Raw genomic sequence first — 22,475 nt, forward strand, 5'->3', positions numbered from 1 at the left:
TATTCGCAAACAACATATCAGATAAAGGGCTAGTATCCAAAATCTATAAAGAACTTATCAAACTCAACACCCAAAGAACAAATAATCCAATCAACAAATGGGCAGAAGACATGAACAGACATTTCTGCAAAGAAGACATCCAGATGGCCAACAGACACATGAAAAAGTGCTCCACATCACTCGGCATCAGGGAAATACAAATCAAAACCACAATGAGATACCACCTCACACCAGTCAGAATGGCTAAAATTAAGAAGTCAGGGAATGACAGATGCTGGCGAGAATGCGGAGAAAGGGGAACCCTCCTACACTGCTGGTGGGAATGCAAACTGGTGCAGCCACTCTGGAAAACAGCATGGAGGTTCTTAAAAAAGTTGAAAATAGGGGCGCCTGGGTGGCTCAGTGGGTTAAGCCTCTGCCTTCGGCTCAGGTCATGATCTCAGGGTCCTGGGATCAAGTTGCGTGTCGGGCTCTCTGCTCAGCAGGGAGCCTGCTTCCTCCTCTCTCTGCTTGCCTCTCTGCCTACTTGTGATGTCTCTCTCTCTCTCTCTGTCAAATAAATAAATAAAATCTTTAAAAAAAAAAAAAAGTTGAAAATAGAGCTACCCTATGACCCACCAATCGCACTACTGGGTATTTACCCTAGAGATACAAATGTAGTGATCCAAAGGGGCATGTGCACCTGAATGTTTATAGCCACAAGGTCCACAATAGCCAAATTATGGAAAGAACCTAGATGTCCATCAACAGATGAATGGATAAAGAAGTGGTATATATATACAGTGGAGTACTATGCAACCATCAAAAGAAATGAAATCTTGCCATTTGTGATGATGTGGATGGAACTAGAGGGTATTATGCTTAACAAAATAAGTCAATCAGAGAAAGACAATTATCATATGATCCCCCTGATACAAGGAAGTTGAGAGGCAACATGTGGGGTTTTGGGGGGTAGGAAAGGAATAAATGAAACAAGATGGGATCGGGAGGAAGACAAACCATAAGAGACTCTTAATCCACAAAACAAACTGAGGGTTGCCAGGGGGAGAGGGGTAGGGAGATAGTGGTTGGGTTATGGACATTGGGGAAGGTATGTGCTATGGTAAGTGCTGTGAAGTGTATAAACCTGGCGATTCACATACCTGTACCCCTGGGGCTAATAATACATTATATGTTAATTTAAAATTTTTTAAAATTTTTTTAAAAAGAAAGAAATGGTGTTGGCAAGCACACTTGTCTCAATCTCAAGGAGAGATTTAATTACAAACTTAATTTCTTTAAAATATGTAGGATTTTTCAGACTTTCTATTTCTTCTTGTGTCATTTTAATATGTTGTATTTTCTACAAATTTGTTGATTTCATTTGAAATTTCAAATATTTTAAGTTATTTATGATACCCTCTTATTATAATTAATTATCTATCTCTAGGCATATAATTTTGGATGTAATATTCTATATCTGCAAGTAGATGTATTTGATTAAGTATGTTCAGATTTCCTATATCTTTTTTTTTAAGATTATTTATTTATTAGTCAGAGAGAGAGAGAGAGAGAGAGAGAGTGCAGAGGAATACAGAATGGCAGGCAGAGGGAGAGGGAGAAGCAGGCTCCCTGCTGAGCAAGGAGCCCGATATGGGACTCGATACCAGGATGCTGGGATCATGACCTGAGCCTAAGGCATCTGCTTAACCAACTGAGCCACCCAGGCATCCCTCTATATCTTTTTTTAAGGTTTCATTTATGTATTTGAGAGAGAGAGAGAGCATGAGTGATGGGGATGGGCAGAAGGAGAGGGAGAAGCTGGCTTCCTGCTGAACCCAATGCTGGGCTCAATCTCAGGACCCTTGGATCATGACCTGAGCCAAAGGCAGACATTTAACCAACTAAGACACCCAGGCCCCAGATTTTCTATCTTTGATGGTAGTTTTAGAGTACATTTGTATCCATTATTGAAAGAGAAATTTTTAAATCTCCCCTCTGGATTTTTACTTCTTTTTCTAAGACTTACAGTTTTGGGGGCCCCTGGGTGGTTCAGTCAGTTAAGCATCCAACTCTTCATTTCAGCTCAGGGCATGATCTCAGCATCATGTGATTGAGCTCCACCGGGCTCCATGTTCAGCAGGAAGTCTGCTTAAGATCCTCTTTTCCTCTTCCTCCACCCGTCCCTGCTCTCACTCTCTCTCTTTTTCTCTCTCTAAAATAAATAAATAATTTTTTTGAAAAAATGACTTGCAGTTTCTCCTTTATATTATTTGAGGTTACATCTCTAGATACAAGCAAATTTGGAACCATTATAGCTTTATGGTAGAAAATTTCATTATTTCTGATGATGCTTCTTTATTGTTTACTTTGTCTGATATTATCTGATCTAATTAGATATCTAATTATATCTAATAGTCATCACCTTTCTTTCTGGCTAGTGTTTGCTTGTTATATCCTTTTCCATTCTTTTATTTTTTTAATATCTCCTTTTATATCTAAGGTAAGCCTTTTTTAAGCAGAATCTCTCTTTTTTGGTATTTGCATTTTTGTTTAATCCAATTTGAGAATTACCTTCTAATTATTTAGTCTGATCACATTCACTGTAACTTCTCGTGTATTAGGTTTTAAATGCTACCTTACTATTTTCTATTTGACCCTTCTGTTCTATATTCTCTTTTCTCTTTTTGGATTTCTTTAAGATTACAAATTGTTTTCTGATAATAATTCCATATATTCTTTCTGTTAATGTGTTGTTTTTACATGTTTTCTTCTCTTACTGGTTACTGTATAGATTTCAAAATGCATCCTTGACATTAAAGTTTAATGTAAGTTACTACTTTTACTACATATATATTACTATTTTATAAATTAATATTCAGTTATGCTTACTCACAACATATTCACTTTTTCTTTCTTTTTCATCATTTCCTGCCCCTCTAAGTTGCCTCTAAGAACACCTTTTGGCATTTCCTTTAATGTAAATTTTAGAATTATCTTTATTTTGGCTCTGTTTGATAATATGGTCTTTGGCTGTAGAATTCTTGTTGGAATTACTTTCTTTTAGCACTTTGAAGATACCATTTTACTATCTCTTGGCTTCCTTAGTTCATTTTGAGGAGTCAGCCTAATGTCTTCACTGGCATTATTTAGTAGAAGGAAATATTTCTTTTATTCATTGCCCAGCCCCCCCTTCATTTTCTCTTTGTTTCTACTGTCATGCAATTTTTTAAAAGATTTTCTTTTTTTTTCTTTTTTTCAATCATTTTTTTAATTTATTTTCAACATAACAGTATTCATTGTTTTTGTACCACACCCAGTGCTCCATACAATCTGTGCCCTCTCTAATACCCACCACCTGGTTCCCCCAACTTCCCACCCCCCCCCACCTCTTCAAACCCTTCAGATTGTTTTTCAGAGTCTTATTTGACAGAGAGAGATCACAAGTAGGCAGAAAGGCAGGCAGAGAGAGAGAGGAGAAAGCAGGCTCCCCGCAGAGCAGAGAGCCCAATGTGGGGCTCGATCCCAGGACCCTGGGATCATGACCTGAGCGGAAAGCAAAGCTTTAATCCACTGAGCCACCCAGGCGCCCTTGTCATGCAATTTTAATAAGACATATCTAAGTATTTATGCTATTTGTGGTTTCAGGACTTCCTGTATTTCTGATTTGATGTCATTTGTCAGTTTTAGAAAATTTTCAGTTATTATCTCTTCAAATACCTGTCCTGCTCCGTTTTATTTTTTCCCTCTTTCTGATAATCTTACTTCATATATTTTTTACATTATAGCCACTTGCTTATGTTTTATATGATTTTTCTTCATTTTTCATATTTTTCTCTGTATGTTTCAGTCTGCATATTTTCTTTTGATCTAACTCCTAGTTCAGTAATTCTCACTTTGTTGTATATAATTTGTCATTAAACCAATTTATTAGTTCTTAATTTCATTATTTCAGTCATTAAATTTTTTATTTTCAAAATTTTTTCTTTGTATGATACTTAGTCTCTGTTGATATTTTACTCCTTTTAATTCCGTATACTATATTAATAATAGTAATTTTAAAAGTCCATATTTGGATTTCCTATAACAATTTCAACTATCAACTCCTCCTCCCCTCTTTTTTTTGATCAGGTCTTTTTAAATACCTTGCTATTTCTGCTTTATTTTTTTAACATGGTTGGTTAGAAAAAACTGTAGTGATAATTTGAGGCTCTGGAAATGTTATTTTCCTCCAGAGAGGATTTTATCTTACATCTGACATACACTAAACTAGTAGCATCCAAATAACCTTAATCCATTTAGGGAATGTGTTGGTTCAAAGCTGATTTTTATTCCTTTTGATGGATGAGCTATTTCTGCTTTCCTTTATTTCTTGGGATCACAATTGAAAGACTGGTACTTATCAGAGCCCCTGCTCCTGCGCTGGTTTGCAATTTGCCTTCTTGTGCCCTGAGACTCTGCCAAAAGTCTTGTTAATTTTTCAGTAGTAACTGTCATAATTGATGAGTGTTTTAAGAATAAAAGCAGTGCCAGGGTTTTTTTTTTTTTCCTTTTTCTAAAGGCCAATGGTTTTGTCTTCTGACCTGTTGTGGTTTTAACACTGTGAACACCTCTAGGATGTCAACTTAAACTTTCTGGTTTCTAACATCCTCCTTGTTTCTAATTTCTATGTTTTTATTTTGTTTTGTTGTAATTTTCTACAAACTTATATATGAGTTTTAAAATGTATAATTTTTTTATCCAGGATTTATAAGTGTTTATACTGGGTTTTTGAGTTTCATTTGTGTGGATTTTTTTTTAATATCTAGTCTTCCATCATCTGGATTTTATTTTTTTCACCAATTCAATTGCATTTACTTAGAAGCAATATATATATATATTTCTATTGCTTTTCAGTCTTTTTTCTGTGCTATCACTGCTAGTATTACCAAACCATATAAAAATTTTCTGTGGGAATATATTCTATTTAATAAACATTTTAAGGCATTAACTATATAACTAGGTAGGACATGTTCCAATTTCTGGGGGTGAGATAAGTAATATATCATCCTTGCCCTTAATAAGTTGATAATCTATATATTTTCTTATATAATACTCACCCCAAAGGGCTTTCCTAAGATACTGAGATCCTTGGAATCTATTATTCTTCAATAGCAATGTTTTAATATACTTTTTGAAATAATGTTTTTATATGGTAATAGGGAAGCAGACACCCACTCTAAATTGCTTATGGTGTGATAGAATAGCTTTTAAGAGCTTGCAGTGTGGGGCACCTGGGTGGCTCAGTGGGTTAAGCCTCTGCCTTCTGCTCAGGTCATGATCTCAGGGTCCTGGGATCCAACCCCGCCCGCATCGGGCTCTCTGTTCAGCAGGGAGCCTGCTTCCCTTCCTCTCTCTCTCTGCCTGCCTCTCTGCCTACTAGAGATCTCTCTTTGTCAAATAAATAAAATCTTTAAAAAGAAAAAAAAAAGAGAAGCTTTCAGTGGAAGCAGTGTTCTCAGAAGAGAAAATGATTTCAGTTAAAGCAAGGAGATAGAACATTTAACAAAGAGCTCCAGATTCTGTGAGAGTTTGCTGATTACAGAGCAGGAGCTCCTGAGGGCAAGTGAAAGGGCATAGGATGGGATAACAGAGGTGTCAGGCAGACTGAATGTCTTGTGGAATATAGTCCAGTCAATATGGCAGTTTAGAGGAAGGATAGAAAACATTTGGTGTTAAAATGGGAAGAAATACAATAGGCTTGGTCTTAGGAAGTCTTTTGAGGAAGGTGGCTTCTTGGCCTAATGACCAACACACTTAGATAACACAATCTGGACTGAAGTCAGGGTAAAAATCATCCCCAAGTCTCTTTTCAGCAGTAATGTCCTGAGATGCTGGGCGGTTGTGGGAACTGTGGTTCTTCCACATGTACTTGATGTCTGATAAGTATCTTTTTTAATTTGTCCCTTCTTATTCTCTGGAATATTCTTTATAACACGATGTTACCTAACTTTGTGATTTTTTCATTAGATATTGCATTGGAAGTTGTTAGAGAACCAAATGTGTTTTCAACCTCACATAGGAAAATGTCCTTCTTCAGAAAGGCTGGTGTAAGGAAGCCCTCGTTAAGACCCAGGTAAGACATAGGATCTGGTTACAGCAATATACTCCAGACACAAGTTCTCTTTAATCTCAACGTGTTTAATGCTGAATTTATCTTTCTGTACATGGAGTTTTTGCTTCTTTCCACATGTCATACACATATGCAAGGCACACTTTATTATTTATTTATTTATTTATTTATTTTTAAGGTTTTTATTTTAGTTAGTCAACATACAATGCAATATTGGTTTCTGGAGTAGAAATCAGTGATTCATCACATACATACAACACCCAGTGCTCATCATAAATGCCTTCTTAAATACCCATGATCCATCTAGCAAATCCCCCACCGACCTCTCTCCATCAAGCCTGTTTTGTTTTGTTTTGTTTTGTTTTAAGATTTTATTTATGGGGCACCTGGGTGGCTCAGTGGGTTAAGCCTCTGCCTTCTGCTCAGGTCATGATCTCAGGGTCCTGGGATCCAGCAGGGAGCCTCCTTCCTCCCCTCTCTCTTTCTGCCTCTCTGCCTACTTGTGATCTCTCTCTGTGTGTCAAATAAATTTTAAAAAAAGATTTTATTTATTTATTTGACAGAGATCACAAGTAGGCAGAGAGGCAGGCAGAGAGAGGAGGAAGCAGGCTCCCAGCTGAGCAGAGAACCCGATGTGGGACTCGATCCCAGGACCCCGGGATCATGACCTGAGCCAAAGGCAGACGCCTAACCCACTGAGCCACCCAGGTGCCCCAAGCCTCAGTTTGTTCTCTATCATTAAGAGTCTCTTATGGTTTGTTTCCCTCTGTCCTTTTTTCTTTTCTCTCTTCCCATATGTCCATGTTTTCTTTTTAATTTCCATATATGAGTGAGATCATATGGCATTTGACTTTCTCTGACTTACTTCACTTAGCATAATATACTCTAGCTCCATCCGTGTTATTGCAAATGGTAAAATTTCTTTTTTTTTTTTTGATGGCTGAGTAATAATGCACCATATAATATATATATATATATATATATATATATATATATATATATGGTGGAATACAAACACACACACACACACCACATCTTTACCCTTCATCAGCTGATGGACATTTGGGCTCTCTCCATAGTTTGACTATTGCTGATAATGCTGCTATAAACATTGGGGTGCGTGTACCCCTTTGACTCAGTATTTTTGTATTCTTTGGGTGAATACCTAGTACTACAATTGGTAGATCATAGGGTAGTTCTATTTTTAAGTTTTTGAGGAACCTCCGTACTGTTCTCCAGAGTGACTGCACCAGTATGCATTCCCACCAACAGTGCAAGAGTGTTTTGCTTTCTCTGCATCCTCACTAACACCTGCTGTTTCTTGTGTTGTTAATTTTAGCCATTCTGACAGGTGTGAGGTGGTATCTCCTTGTAGTTTGGATTTGTATTTCCCTGATGATGAGTGATGTTGAGCATCTTTCCATTTGTCTGTTAGCCATTGGATGTCTTCTTTAGAAAAGTGTCTATTCATGTCTTCTGCCCATTTCCTAACTGAAGTATTTTGGGGGGAGGGCATTGAGTTTGATAAGTTCTTCATATATTTTGGATACTAACCCTTTATCAGATATGACATTTGCAAATATCTTCTTCCATTCTTTAGGCTACCTCTTATTTTTGTTGATTGTTTCCTTTGCTGTGCAAAAGTTTGTTATATTGTTGAAGTCCCAATAGTTCATTTTTGCTTTTGTTTCCCTTGTCTCGGGCAACATGTCTACTAAGATGTTGCTATGGCTGAGGTCAGAAAGGTTCCCGCCTGTGTTCTCTAGAAAAATTGATAGAGTCCTGTTTCACATTTACATCTTTCATCCATTTTGAATTTATCTTTGTGTATGGTATAAAAAAGTGGTCCAGTTTCATTCTTCTGCATGTTGCTGTCCAGTTTTCCCAACACTATTTGTCAAAGAGACTTTTTTCCATTGAATAATCTTTCTTGCTTCATCAAATATTAGTTGACCATAGATTTGAGGGTCCATTTCTGGGTTCTCTATTCTGTTCCATTTCATCTATGTGCCCATTTTTGTGCCAGTACCATACTGTGTCAATGCCTCAAGATGCCTCCAGGTTTGTTTTTCTTTTTCAGAATTGTTTTTGTTATTTGGAGTCTTTTGTGGTTCCATGCAAACTTTAGGATTGTTTGTTCTAGCTCTGTGAAAAATGTTGGTGATATTTTGATAGGGATAGCATTAAATGTATAGATTGGTTTGGGTAGTATAGATATTTTAACAATGTCTGTTCTTTCAATCCATGAGCACGGAATGCTTTTCCATTTCTTTGTGTTCTCTTCAGTTTCTTTCATAACTGATCTATAGTTTTCAGAGTATAGACCTTTTACCTCTTTAATTAGGTTTATTCCTAGGTATCTTATTGTTCTTGGTGCAATTGCAAATGGTATCAATTCCTTGAATTCTTTTTCTACTGCTTCACTATTGGTGTATAGAAATGCAACAGATTTCTGCACATTGATGTTATATCCTGCAATTTTGCTGAATTCATGTATTAGTTCTAGCAATTTTTTTGGTGGTCTTTTGGGTTTTCTACATAGAGTATAATATTGTCTGTAAATAGTGACAGTTTTACTTCTTCCTTACCAGTTTGGATGCCTTTTATTTCTTTTTGTTGTCTAATTGCTGAGGCTAACACTTCCAGTACTGTGCTAAATAGTAATGGTTGAGAGTGGACATCCTTGTCTTGTTCCTGACCATAGGAGAAAGTTCTCAGTTTTCCCCCATTAAGAATTATATTAGCTACGGGTCTTTCATATATGGTCTTATGATGTAGAAGTATGTTCCCTTTATCTCTACTTTCTGAGGGTTTTAATCAAGAATGGATGCTGTATTTTGTCAAATGCTTTTTCTGAATCTATTGGCAATACCATATGACTCTTTTCCTTTCTTTTATTAATGTGATGTATCACATTGATTGATTTGTGAATATTGAACCACCCCTGAACCCAGGAATAAATCTCACTTGGTTGTGGTGAATAATTCTTTTAATATACTGTTGAATTAGATTTGGTGAGTATTTTTGCATCCATGTTCATTAGGAATATTGGTCTGTAACTCTCCTTTTTTAGTGGGGTCCTTTTCTTGGAATCAAGGTAATACTGGCTTTGTAGAATGAGTTTGGAAGTTTTTCTGACTTTTTTTTTTAAATAGTTTGAGAAGAGTAGGTATTAACCCTTCTTTAAAGTAATTCCCCTGGGAATCCACCTGGCCCAGGACTTTTGTTTATTAGGAAATTTTTTATTACTCATTCAATTTCTTTGCTGGTTATGGGTCTGTTCAAATTTTCTATTTCTTCCTCTTTCAGTTTTGGTAGTTTGTAGGTTTCTAGGAATTTGTCCATTTCTTCCAAGTTGCCCAGTTTGTTGGCATATAATTTTTCATAATATTCTCTTATAATTGCTTATATTTCTGTGGTGTTTGTTGTAATGTCTCCTCTTTCATTCATGATTTTATCTATTTGGGTCCATTTTCTTTTCTTTTTGATAGGTCTGGCTAGGAGTTTGTCAGTTTTACTAATTCTTTTGAAGAACCAGGTTGAGTTTTATTAATCCATTCCACTGGGTTTTTGTTTGTTTGTTTCTATATTGTTTGTTACTGTTCTAATCTTTTATTTCCCTTGTTCTGATGGTTTTAGGCTTTATTTGCTGTTCCTTTTCTAACTCCTTTAAGTGTAAAGTTAGGATGCACATGGGAGACTTTTCTTGCTTCTTGACATAGACCCAGTATGTTTTCCGTCCTCTCAACTTGACCATGATTCTCTTGTAGACCATGCCATCCATTCAATAATTCATTTTTTATTCAGTAATTACCTCTTAATTACTAGGTATATGAAAAGTCCTTAAAGAAGATAAAGTTATAGTAACACATACAAATTTGGTAGTCAAAGTCATTGGGAGAATATTTTGCAGAGAGAAAGCTTTCTGAAGTATGCTTTCAGTTATTGATAACATTCATTGAGCACGGAAAGTCCTCTAACTCTTCTAAATACTCTAGAGAGACCTCCCTTCCCTTCAAGGAACTGAAATTATTCTCTGAGCATCAATCATTTATTCCTTTTGCTCTTCCAACTTGTACCACTCCCCACTCTCCATTATGTTTACAGAAATACCTATTTTCCAGTATTTTTGAGTGTAAATATCACAGAAATCATATAGTCCAGTTTCATATCTTCAGTTAAGACCAAAAGAGAATGGCCCAGGGATACCATAGTTGCAATTCTCTTAAACGTTGTCCTAACCCTCATTCAATATAATAAACAATTATTGACCAGAATCTGTGTCCCAGACACTAACGTTACAAAAAATAAAATATAATCCTTGCCTTTAATCTAATAGAGAATTAAATAAAATACAAGGCTGACCTTATAATGTTACAATAAATATTGACTAATTACTATAAGAGTGTAGGAAGGAGAAGGAAATTTTGAGTGAGGATTAGGAAAAGTCAGAGTATCAGAAGAGGTCCCAAACTACAAGTACAAATTCATGTGCATGTTCAAAGAAAAGTGAGTATTTTGGGGGTAGGGCTAAATCTTCTAAGCTAAAGAAATGACACCAACATATAAACTCACAAATATAAAAGTACTTAAAAACTTAAAACAGCCCAGTGATGTTAAGCATAGAATGCATGAGGTAAAGGGACATAAAACATAAGATTAGAAAGCCATATTGAGATCAAATAATAGAAAGAAGGTCTTGAATAAATTATTAAGGAATTTGTATTGTTTAACTGGAAATAATAATTCCTTGGCATTTGTTAGAACAAGAGTACCAGAAATGTCTGTTATATAGATTTAAAAAACATTACCCTGGGGCACCTGGGTGGCTCAGTTGGTTAAGAGACTGCCTTCAGCTCGGGTAATGATCCCCGAGTCCCAGGGTCGAGTTCCATGTCAGGCTCCCAGCTCCATGGGGAGTCTGCTTCTCCCTCTGCCTTCTCCCTTCTCATGCTCTCTCTTGTTCTCTCTCTCAAATGAATAAAGAAAATCTTTAAAAACAACAACAACAACAAAAATTACCCTGGCAGAAATAATAATGATATATAAGAAGTCTGAGAATCAGAGACCAAAAACAGAAATAGTAGTTAGAAGTTCACTGCAGTTGTTCAGACAAGTGATAATAAAAGTTTGAATTAAACAGTGGGAGTAGAAATGGAAGGGAAGATACAGATTTTAAAATGACTGAAGAGGAAGAATCAGATTTCTGGAATGGTGGAGTAAGAACATCACAAATAGTTGTCCCATAAAAGCAGTGATAAACCTGAACAAAGCTTTCAAAAGAATTCAGAATTAATTTTATTAATAAATTAATTAATAAATTAATCTAATATGTCAGTTTTAAAGAACAACAACAAAGTATGAGACATACCCCCCCACCACCTCCCAAGAAAAGCACACAGGAAAGTATGGTTCATACACAGAAGGAAAAAAGCAGCCAATATAAGCTGTCTCTGAGGTGATTTAGATATTGGACTTACCAAAGTCTTCTAGGCAATATGTTTCATGAAATAAAGGAAACCATGTTTAAAGAATTAAAGGAAAGTCTAAGGATAATAACTCATCAAATAGAAAATATTAATAAGATAGAAATTGTAAAATAGAACCAAATAAAAATGTGGAGTTGAGAAGTACAATAACTGAAATGAAAAACTCACTAGAGCGAATCAACAGACTTGGCAGAAGCAGCAGTGAACTTGAAAATAGCTCAATATACATTATCCAGTCTGAAGAAGAAAGAATAAAGAAACATAAACAAAACCTCAGAGATCTGAGAAATTCCAGTAAGCATACCAACATGCAAATAAGGGAAATCCCAGAAAAAGAGGAAAGAGAGAGAAAGAGGCAGAAAATTTTTGTATATATAATGGTTGAATATTTTCCAAATTTTATTACAACCCTAATTAAGACATACAAAAAGCTTCATGAACTCCAAGTAGGAAAAACTCAAAGGATCCACATCTAGACATATCATAGTCAAAATGTTGAATGACAAAGAGAAAAATCTTAAATGCTACAAGAGAAAAATTACTTATATTCAAGGGAACTACAAAAAGATTAAAGTTTACTTGTCATCAGAAACAATGGAGACCAAAGTTGGGATGATACATTCAAACTAAAAGCAGAAGGAAGTAAATAATAAATGTCAGAGTGGAAGTCAACAAATGTAGACCAAAAAAATAGAAAAAAATCAAGGCACAAATAGGTTTTTTGTAGAGATTAAAAAAAAAGAAGAAGAAAAGAAAAGAAAAAAAAGAAATGATAAACCATTAGCTATAGTGGCCAAGGGGGGAAAAAATTAGATGACACAGATCCCCAATGTCTGGACTGAAAGAAAACATAATCACTGACTCTATAGAAATTAATAAGATTTTAAAGAAATGTAAGGAACAAATTAGACAACTTTGATGAAATTAATAAATTTCTAGAAATACCCAAGTTTCTGAAACTGACTCAAGAAGGAGAAAATGCAAATAAATCTATAACAAGAGAAAAAATTAAATTAGTAACCTAAAATATTCTCACAGAGAAAAGTCTAGATACAGATGGCTTCACTGGAAAAATCTATGCAGTAGTTAAATGACAAATAATATCCATAAACTCTTTGAGAAGATAGAGATAAGGAACACTTGCTAAATTATTCTATGAGGCCAAAAAAGTATTATCCTGATCCCAAAGTCAAACAAAGATAACACAAGACATGAAAGTTACAGACCAATTTCCCTCTCAAATCTTGATATAAAAATCCTCAATGAAACAATAGCAAACCAAGTCCAGCGAGATATAAAAAATATTATACAACATGACCAAGTGGGATTTATCCCAGGAATGCAGTTGCTCTAACATCCAAAGATCAATTAATACAGTATGCCATATTGATAAAGTAAAGGGGAAAACTCCACATGGTTATCCCAATTGGTGAAAGAAAGCATTTTACAAAATCCATCACCCGTTCATGATACAAATTCTCAATAAAATTAAAATAGAAGTGTACCATCTTATTCAAATAAAGTTCACCTATTAAAAAAAAAAACTTAGGGCTAACATCATACTTAATGAAATAAGTATGTAAAGGAGGAAGGATAAGTTGGACAACACGTGGATGTATGTATAGCGGCTTAAATAATAAGTATGACAAAGATGAGGTTGAATGGACAGTTGAAATTTTGAGGTGGAGGTCATGAGAACTAGAGATATGGTATCAATGAAAATCAAAATGAAATGAAACCACTTCCTCATATCAATGAAAACTGAAAGCCTAGAAGATGCAGACATTACCCAGAGAGGGGGAAAATCATAAGGCAAAAGTAAAGAGGATTGAGGATAAAATATTAGGAGTATCTATATGTAAGGAAATGTGAAATAATAAGTCAACTAAAGAAATTTAGAAATGTTGATCAATAACAACTGATCACTCATGCTCTGCCTCATTGAAATGAGTGCCAATTAGAGGTTGCTTTGAATCAACAATGTAAAAAAAAATTTATCTCCTTTAAATACCTCTCCTCCTCTTCTATTGGGGTTGTCAAATGATTGGACTAAGCTTAGGGTAGATATATAAAAGTTTAAATTTATTCCAAGGAGATAGGCATAGTAACCAATTTATTGACTCCACTTTTCATATATGGCTAAAGTCTGGGAGATGCCCCTCCACATTCCTTAACTGGAGCAGAATCTTGGGCTACCATCCTTTTCTCTTCACCAATGATGCTTTCTTGTTTTCCAGAAACTTAACAGAAGTCCTCCTCAATACACACCACTTGGAGTTCTTCAAAGAGTTCCTCAAAGAACGGAAGGCTGAAAGCCCCTTGCAATTCCTGGTAGCCATACATAAGATCAGTATTGAGACAAACGAAAAAATGTACAAGTCTCTCTTTGAAAATATAATCAAGACTTATTTCCATGGCAAAAGTTCTGCTGGTATACACCCTCTTCTCCTGATATTGTTCCCTTCTCCCTTTAGTATGTTAGGGGTAGAGTTTGGCAGAGAAACTGTCTCATGTGAGACCCCTGAAAGAGCAGAACAGAGCAGTGGCCGCATGGGCAGTACTGAGGCAAAGATTAAGAGGGACAGTAAAAGCAGAGAGCAACAAAAATAAATCTAAAGTAAATACTACTGCAAGAAGCCAAGTGCAAGACACTTGTACTTAAATATGAAATTTAACCTCACATTTAACTCAATTCAGCACTGAAAATAGGATTTTATTTAATCTCTATAAGATAGAAAGAATAGCTCCATTTTACTAATGAGGACGATGAAACACAGAAAACTTGAATTCAAACTCGAGTTGTTTTACCCTTAAATCAACTAGACAGTAATTTAGATACAAAACTAAGAGTCAGCCGTCTGTAAAGTTGGGGTGCTTGCCCACTGTAGATTGTAGAGAGAGTTGTCTTGGGAAGAACTGTCTCCCTGAAAATCTTTGTTTCATAAATTTTGTTTACTTGCCTGTGGAGGGAGGGCAATCTGACCCACGTAAATTCATCTTGGCCAAACACAGAAGTTGCAGATAAAGTGTTGACCTATAATTCTAGAGGGGAGAAAAGGGAGGTAAGCATAATCCCCTCCTCAAAGTTAACAAACCTATAGCAAAGCAATGAAGATTTTGCCACAAAATGAACAAACAGGTGTGTGTGTGTGTGTGTGTGTGTGTGTGTGTGTGTGTGTGTGTATTTCCTTGTGATAACCAAGATAAGGTTATACGTTTTATGAAAGTAAAAAAAGATGTAAATCTGGCAAATGTTTACTTATAAGAAATATTTACTTGTTGATTACCAGGAAGAAGACAAAGATGAGTTTGCAGATCTTGTCGTTGATAAATTTTCAAGTCTTTTTAATGAACACAGTAGTATCTGGACACCTGAGAATCATAGTGCCCTCATGATACTTATTTGTAATCTTGGATTCCCTCCCATCTGCCCCAACAATTTAACTTTAATCCTTTACTGTTCTGCTCTCTTCCTAAACCAAACACTTTAACTGCAGAAATGAGTCTTTTAAATATCTCCTTCCCTTGAAGCACTTGTTTTTGAATTTGAATGGAAGTATTTGCTCTACAATTATGCTTTTGAGATTTTCAAATTGTGGAGAGCTCGGAGTCTGACCAGATTAAGAATAAGGAACTGTGAGACTCTAAGATGAAAAACACACCAGGTACCTCAGAAAAGGTAGACAAGTTGATGACTTTTTTCTCTCTCTTGGCATTTTTTTAGAAGAAATACTGCAGTGTGACGCCCCTATTGTCAAAGAAATCTCTGGAATGCGTCATGTCAGCACAACCACACTGTTAATGATACAGGGCTTTGTCATGAAATCTCTGGAAGAGAAGTGGTGAGTATTGCTCAGAGAAGGTGATAATTCTTTCAGGAGCTGCTCATTGGCTTCTGAAAGCCGTCGTACTCAAGGAGTCTCAAATTTACTCTTACAGTTCACTGCCCAAGCTTCCCTACAAGAGAAAAATCAAATTTATCTTGAATCCTCTACCTACATACCTGTGCACACACACATTTCAGTTCATTTACCTGAACAAGGAACAATACAGTATTGATCAGGAAGGATAGGCTGACATTAGCAAAGGACCGAAATGGTAAGAAGAGTCCTTGGGAGCGTCCCACCATTCCCCAGTTCCCACTTTGACTTCCTCCAAAAGCTGAGGTAGGTTTGCCTTGACCGTTACCTTTTTTGTACCAGGTGTTTGCCTTCTTGATGTTCTTGGTTTCCTTCTGGCAGGTTTAAAGATTACCAAGAGCTGTTCCCACCTTATCCTGAAGGGCATGTTGAAGTACAAACTTCTAAGAAGCCCTCAAAGACCGCAGCTCACCTACAAGAATCCCAGGTCAGTGAGGAAGGCAGTGAAGACCACACACTGGGGACAAGGACATCTTACGCTTTGTCAACCGTGCAAAAAAGACTTTCCCTGTTAGCTTATTTATTCACCCAAACAACTACTCTGTTTGTTTGTTTGTTTGTTTGTTTGTTTGTTTGTTTGTTTGTTTGTTTGACAGAGAGAGATCACAAGCAGGCAGAGAGGCAGGCAGAGAGAGGAGGAAGTAGGCTCCCTGCTGAGCAGAGAGCCTGCTGTGGGGCTCAATCCCAGGACCCTGAGATCATGACCCAAGCCGAAGGCAGAGGCTTTAACCCACTGAGCCACTCAGGCGCCCCTGGCTATGTTTCTTAATTCACATTTTACAATGGAGGACCCCGAGGCTCAGAGAAATTGTTACAGTGGGAATTTGAGGAAAAATCCTTGCTTTCACTCTGTGACTAGAACCAGATAAGCGAAAGACATAGGGGTCAGATACATGGAGATCAAAATGTGAGGGAGTTTTTTTACTGCTAAAAGCTGGTTTGAAGGACGTGGATTGGCCATAACATCCGATGGGTTTAATAACCCTCTCTGCACCCAAATTAAACTTAGTCAGGTATGCAGCCACTGGCATAATGGAACAACTTGGGCCTTCTGGGTGAATCCCTTATTGAGTGACAAACCCCTTATGGATACCTGACATTTCTACAGGTATCCTGAAAACAAGCCACTCCCAAAGAGAGAATGCAGAGGGCTGAGAGCAGAACATGCCCATTTTCTTCTTCCAAACTCACCAATTATTTAGCTCATTCTTTCTCTATGCCAGCAGTGAAAAAAAAAAGGAGGAGTGGGTGGGAGAAAGAAGAGACAGGATTTTTTTCCAGTTTACATAAAAGCATTTTAATGGACAGTATACAATTTTGCAAAATAGAGGTTTGCAAGAAAATGGCAATAATTAAATATTGTCTTAAAATAATTAAATATTATTTTTACAAAGAAGTTTCATCAGTAAATTCCAGTGTACTTCTGAGGCCTGTCAACCAAGACACATGCTCCCCTAGACAGGAATGTTATTCAGGAAACTATCTTCGTATGATTTGAGAAAAAAATACATGCTCCATTTTTAAATAATCACTTGCTCATTGTGTTGTAGAGTTGGTTAGTATCAGAAAAATTTGAGCCCAGCTGTGACTCCAAAAATCTTGCTAAGATATTTCTGAAAACAGACATGGACTATGCTTTTATAAAAACGTCTACTCCCTCTTTTCTCTTTTTTTTCCCTCCATACATGAGTCAACTCTGTGTCGGGGTACCATGAATGCTCATGTAGGACATTAAAAGGAATATTGTACCCAGAACCAGACTTCATTTTAATTTCAGGTCTTCCAGTTGCTCTTAGATAAGAAAAGATAAAAATAAACTGACACGTACTTAGTGCCTACTTTGTACCAAGCACCACACTAGAGTTTAAATACATAATCACTAACCCTCACCCCAATCCTGAAGGCTATTGTTTCTCTCTTATACATGGAGACACTGAGACACAGATTAAGTAAATTGACCCAAATTACATAATCAGGGAAAAGCTAGGCTCTAGACTCCAAGTTTCTGAACCCAGACCCAGTGATTTTTGTATATTGCTACTGGCTTTCTAAATTCATGCTTGCCTTGAAGATCCCTCTTTGTGGAATGAGACAACTGATCTAGTTGATCAATAAGATTCTTTCTGACTCCAAATATCAATTTGTCAATGGGTAAATGAATTACAGAATGGTCACTGGGCATTAAGAAACAGATAATGAACTTATAAAATGCATTTGGGTGTGTGTGGGGTGTGTGTGTGTGTGTGTATGGTATGCATTTGCATGTAATTATACTTTTCTCTTTTTAATGATTAGAAATGATTTTATTCATTTCCTTATTTCTTCAACATTTCCAACTTTCCTGAGCTAATACTCCCTTCTTGTGCGTTAGGCATATCTCCCACCCCTCTTTCTTCCTATTTTTAGCACTCACACTCTCTCCTAATCATGTCATCTCAAATCTTACTGTTGAAAGACTATGGTAGAAGGAGCATTGCCAGTGGCCCCGTGCCTGGGTAAAGCCAGAATCTTCTGCTCACTAGCCACTTAATTTGGAGAAGGTTTACGATTCTGTTTTTCCTCACCTTTAAATTGGAGTTTAAGATTATTCCTTACAAAGGAGGTATTGTGAGGACTAAATATAATGAATGTCAAGTTTCTGGCACATAGAAGACTTCCGGTGAACAGCAGCTATACTAATGAATATGGCGCACCCGTCTTTCTTCCCCCAGGGGAGAGGCTGGCGGAAAATGATTGGCTTCATTAAGAGCTTTTGCAAGTACCGCAGATTTGTGTCTGATCCCCATAAGCGCCAGGAATTTGAAGACTATCTTCACCTAGAAGTACAAAATAACAAGGAAAGTAAGTCATCTCTCCATTTACTGTCTTTCCGGTTGATATTTCAGACACAGGGGTCAGCCCTGATAAGAGGCTGCAGAGCTCTCATTTTTTGTCTTGCCTGTGTGAGCCTGGGGTCCGGCAAGGACTCCAGGTCCTGGGTGCAAAGCCAAGCTCAGGCCTGCCTGGAGAGGATGTGAGTCCTGTGGCTTCTTCTCCCAGAGCCAGCAAGGGTGGAAAATGACTGAAGTGCAGCAAGATCTGACAGTTCACAAAACTGTTGTCCATTGTATAGATTTATTCAACTACTTCATTTCTTAGTTCATTCATTCATTCATTCATCACACTTTCTGAGAACCCACTACGTGGCAGGAACTTTGCCAGGTGCTAGGGATACAGTGGTAAACATGCAGGATAGGACATGTCTTCATGGCACTTACATTTTGAGGGCAAGACAGAAAGTAAGAGCCACAGATGTTGGAGCCAAATACCCTGGGTTTGAGTATGCCTGAAGGGCCTTGTGAAAGTGGTTTTATACCTCAGTTTTTTCATCTGTAGAATGGTAATAATAATGGTGCTTAACGCCTAGATTGTTGTGAGGATTAGATGAGTTAAAACATACAAAGTGTCTTTACCCATTACTATAAAAGGGTTAGCCAGTGTTACTGCTGTTATCGTATGGTGAGTAATCCCAGTGACAATTGTAGGGAGACCCTAGTTAGTCAGGGAGGAGGATCAGGGAAGACGGCTAGAAAATGACAAATCTGTCTTCGTGAATGACAAGTTAAGCAGGCAAAATAGGTGGGGAGCGATTTCAAGGTCTACGTAGAATCCTAAAATAAGAAAGAGCATGGCTTATTGCAAGAACTGCAATCAGGCACGTTGGACTGGAGATTAATGATTATGATTAATTAATTAAGATTAATGAGATGGTCAAGGTGCCTGAGATAATACTAGAGGAATTGATAATGAAAATCTCATCTCTTCCTTTTTTTAGTTTTTTAAATTTGAATTCAATGAATTAACATAGTGTATGATCAGTTTCAGAGGTAGAGTTTAGTGATTCATCAGTTGCATGTAACACCCAGGGCTCATTCCTTCAAGGGCCCTCCTTAATGTCTATCGCCCTCATCTCTCTTGTTGACTTTTGAGTTGTTTTAATTGTCGGTATCACAAATAATGCTGCAAAACACACATATTTAGCAATCGTGTATTTCTATGAGATTAATTCCTTAAAATGGGAGAAATGGGTAAATGGTTAAAAATAGTTAAAATTTAAAAACATTACACTAATTAAACTCTCACCAACTGTATAAATAAGTGCCACGTTGTCACCAACCTCTGGGATATTAGACACTTTTTAAAAACTGACGATCCAGGGGCACCTGGGTGGCTTACTGGGTTAAAGCCTCTGCCTTCTGATCAGGTCATGATCTCAGGGTCCTGGGATCAAGTCCTGCATTGGGCTCTCTGCTCCATGGGGAGCCTGCTTCCTCTTCTCTCTTTGCCTGCCTCTCTGCCTACTTGTGATCTCTGTCTAAAAACAAAACAAAACAAAACAAAACAAAAAACTGACAATCCAGTAAATGAAAACTAACGTGCCATTCTTATGTATATTTTTTTAGTAATTGAGTACCTTTATTTGTTGGTCATTTGCAGTCCTTTTTGAATTGTTTACGTCCTTTGTCTATTTTTCTATTGGAATTTTAATTTTAATATCATGATATTTTCTAATTTGCAAAAGTTTTTGTATGTATGTTTTAGGAACTGCTTCACAAACATTTCGGGTTTTCGAATAGTTCTAGCTCTTTTGTTTCTTCTTTTAAATAAAATTAGTTCAAACCCTCGTGCCCCAGAATGGTTAGAAAGTCTAATTTCACCCTACTTCAACCTCCCACATCCTGAGCTTTGTCTAAGACAGCCCAAGAAGAGTGCTTCTATAGCTCAGTGGGAGATCTGTCTCCCAGTGGTCTGTTTTCTATCATTAACATTTAGACTTTCCTGGGATTGTTATGTCCTTCAATCAATTGACCCATTTGTCATTACAAAAAAATTATTTCTATCCTTGGTAATATTCTTTTCTCTGAAATCTACTTTGTCTGATATTAAGACAGTCACTCCAGCTTTCTTTTTATTAGTGTTAGCATGTATTATCTTTTTCATTTCCTTTACTTATAACCTATTTATGTCCTACAGTTAAAGTATTCTTATAGCTAGCATAGAGTTGGGTCTTGCTTTAAAAAAATAATACAACCTGACAATCTCTACCCAATTGAGAGTCAACTTAAATATTCGGGACATTTTGTGAACCATCAATAGCTAAAACCAGCTACAGTGGAAGTATTTATTATAGAAATCAGCAAAGACCACCAAAGCCAGTCTCCCCACTCCCCTACCAGAGCTGGTTTACAAGTATATCACTGCTCCCAGATTTCTTGAATGGATTTAGCATACTCTTTTCCTAAACTCCCTGGCCATCATACCAACTTCCAAGTTCTATTCAAACTTTGTTTTCCCCTTTGAACTCAAGTCTAAGAGATAGAGAGATTATAAGATAGGAAGGAGGAGGCTTTGCTTTATTTGGTGCTGTAACCCTAGGACCCAGCACAAGGTCTGGGAAATAAGAGGTGCTAGCTATTTATTCAGTGTTGTAGTACCCTCCCATTTTATATGTAACACTTCTCCAAAAGGAATCCCACTTACACCATAGGAAGCACCATACCACATCAACGATTCCTGAACAGATATCCAGAATAACGGATTTTATAGGAAGAATTGTAAATTCTAGAGCTGGATTAGACAATTTTCTTAAACCCAGCCAGGCAATTAACCAGGGTCTGCTTGCCAGATACAGTCCAAAACTGTTGTCTTCTCTATCCTAAATCCCAATGAATGGATTTCTTTGTGTATATCCTACTCAAGAAACTTTCTAAAATAAATGTCTTGTTTTTCTAGACACAATCCAAACCTTCTTGGATCGTCTATATTCTTCTTTACTCATTTATGTCTGTTTTCTACTCTAGCACCCTACTCTCTATTCCATTAAACTTCTTTACTCTTGATATTTTGACTTTTTTATTGTGCTGCTTTCCCAGTTTCCTTCTAAATTACTTCCTTGATAAACCTAGAATAAGCATCATCAGAACCACAGACTCCTGGGTGCCTGGGTGGCTCAGTTGGTTAAGCAACTGCCTTCAGCTCAGGTCATGATCTTGGAGTCTCAGGATCAAGTCCCGCATCAGGCTCCCAGCTCCATGGGGAGTCCTTCTGACCTTCTCCCCTTTCATGCTCTCTCTCATTGTCTCGCTTTCAAATAAATAAAAAAATCTTAAAAAAAACAAACAAACAAACACAGACTCCATTTTGAAGGTCACATCTGCATATCCAATTTCTGCAGAAATGTTAAGGATTGGCATAACTACAGAGCAATTATATTTCCATGAGACACGCACCAGGAAAACACCTTTCAGTACTCAGTTGATTTTTTTTTTTTTTTTTTTTTTTGTCATACCATCTGAGCAGATGGCTTTTTTAGCAGTCCTTCAAATCAAAGTAAAACATTGAGCCCAAGGGTAGGAAATCACTATTTCAACAGACCCAAAAATGGGTCCACACTTTCCTTTCTTCATTTTAGTTATGCCCAAGTCAAAGGCTTCACGTTTAAGAGCAACTTCACCAAACTAGATTTTAATTCTTTCGTCTTTCTCTCTCAGATTTCTCCACAACACCAAATGCACCAGGACGCCCAACCGCAAATACCGCCAACGTCCGGAACGCAGACCTTGAGAATGGGGATGTAATACTGATGAAGCGTCGAATACTTGGCCACAGAATTATCACCGTCAACTTCGCAATCAATGATTTGTATTTTTTTTCTGAAATAGAGAGGTAAGTTTCCCATCTCTCCCTATCACGGCTTTCCCTGGTTAGTACCTTCCTGCAAAGCCTGTAAGTGACACAGTGATTTCAGCCCTGCCAGGCAGGAATCTCCAACTGAAAATCTCACTGAATTCTGCCCGTCACTGTATCAATTCGGCCATCTTTCCCTTTAGGTCCTAGATGCTCTTCAGTATTCTGGAGTTGCCAATATTGAAATGATTGAAATATAGAAATGATATTTATACCCAGGAAGTGGAGCGCTTTTTTCTCCTTATTATT

The 22,475-nt window shown here is 36.9% G+C and overlaps 1 protein-coding gene across 1 annotated transcript in view; it reads left to right on the plus strand.

The window, feature by feature from the left end:
- Nucleotides 1-22,475, plus strand: part of LOC111150784 (regulator of G protein signaling like 1) — an 84,959-nt gene that overhangs the window by 49,975 nt on the left and 12,509 nt on the right. Inside the window, exons 10-15 of the mRNA XM_022508383.1 lie at nt 5,989-6,094; nt 13,818-14,011; nt 15,305-15,422; nt 15,822-15,927; nt 18,212-18,341; nt 22,031-22,205. Of these exons, the coding sequence (XP_022364091.1) occupies nt 5,989-6,094; nt 13,818-14,011; nt 15,305-15,422; nt 15,822-15,927; nt 18,212-18,341; nt 22,031-22,205 (829 nt within the window). The remainder of the gene's footprint in view (nt 1-5,988; nt 6,095-13,817; nt 14,012-15,304; nt 15,423-15,821; nt 15,928-18,211; nt 18,342-22,030; nt 22,206-22,475) is intronic.

Source organism: Enhydra lutris, unplaced genomic scaffold (assembly GCF_002288905.1).
Source record: "Enhydra lutris kenyoni isolate GAN:26980312 unplaced genomic scaffold, ASM228890v2 scaffoldscaffold24, whole genome shotgun sequence".
Classification (NCBI taxonomy): domain Eukaryota; kingdom Metazoa; phylum Chordata; class Mammalia; order Carnivora; family Mustelidae; genus Enhydra; species Enhydra lutris.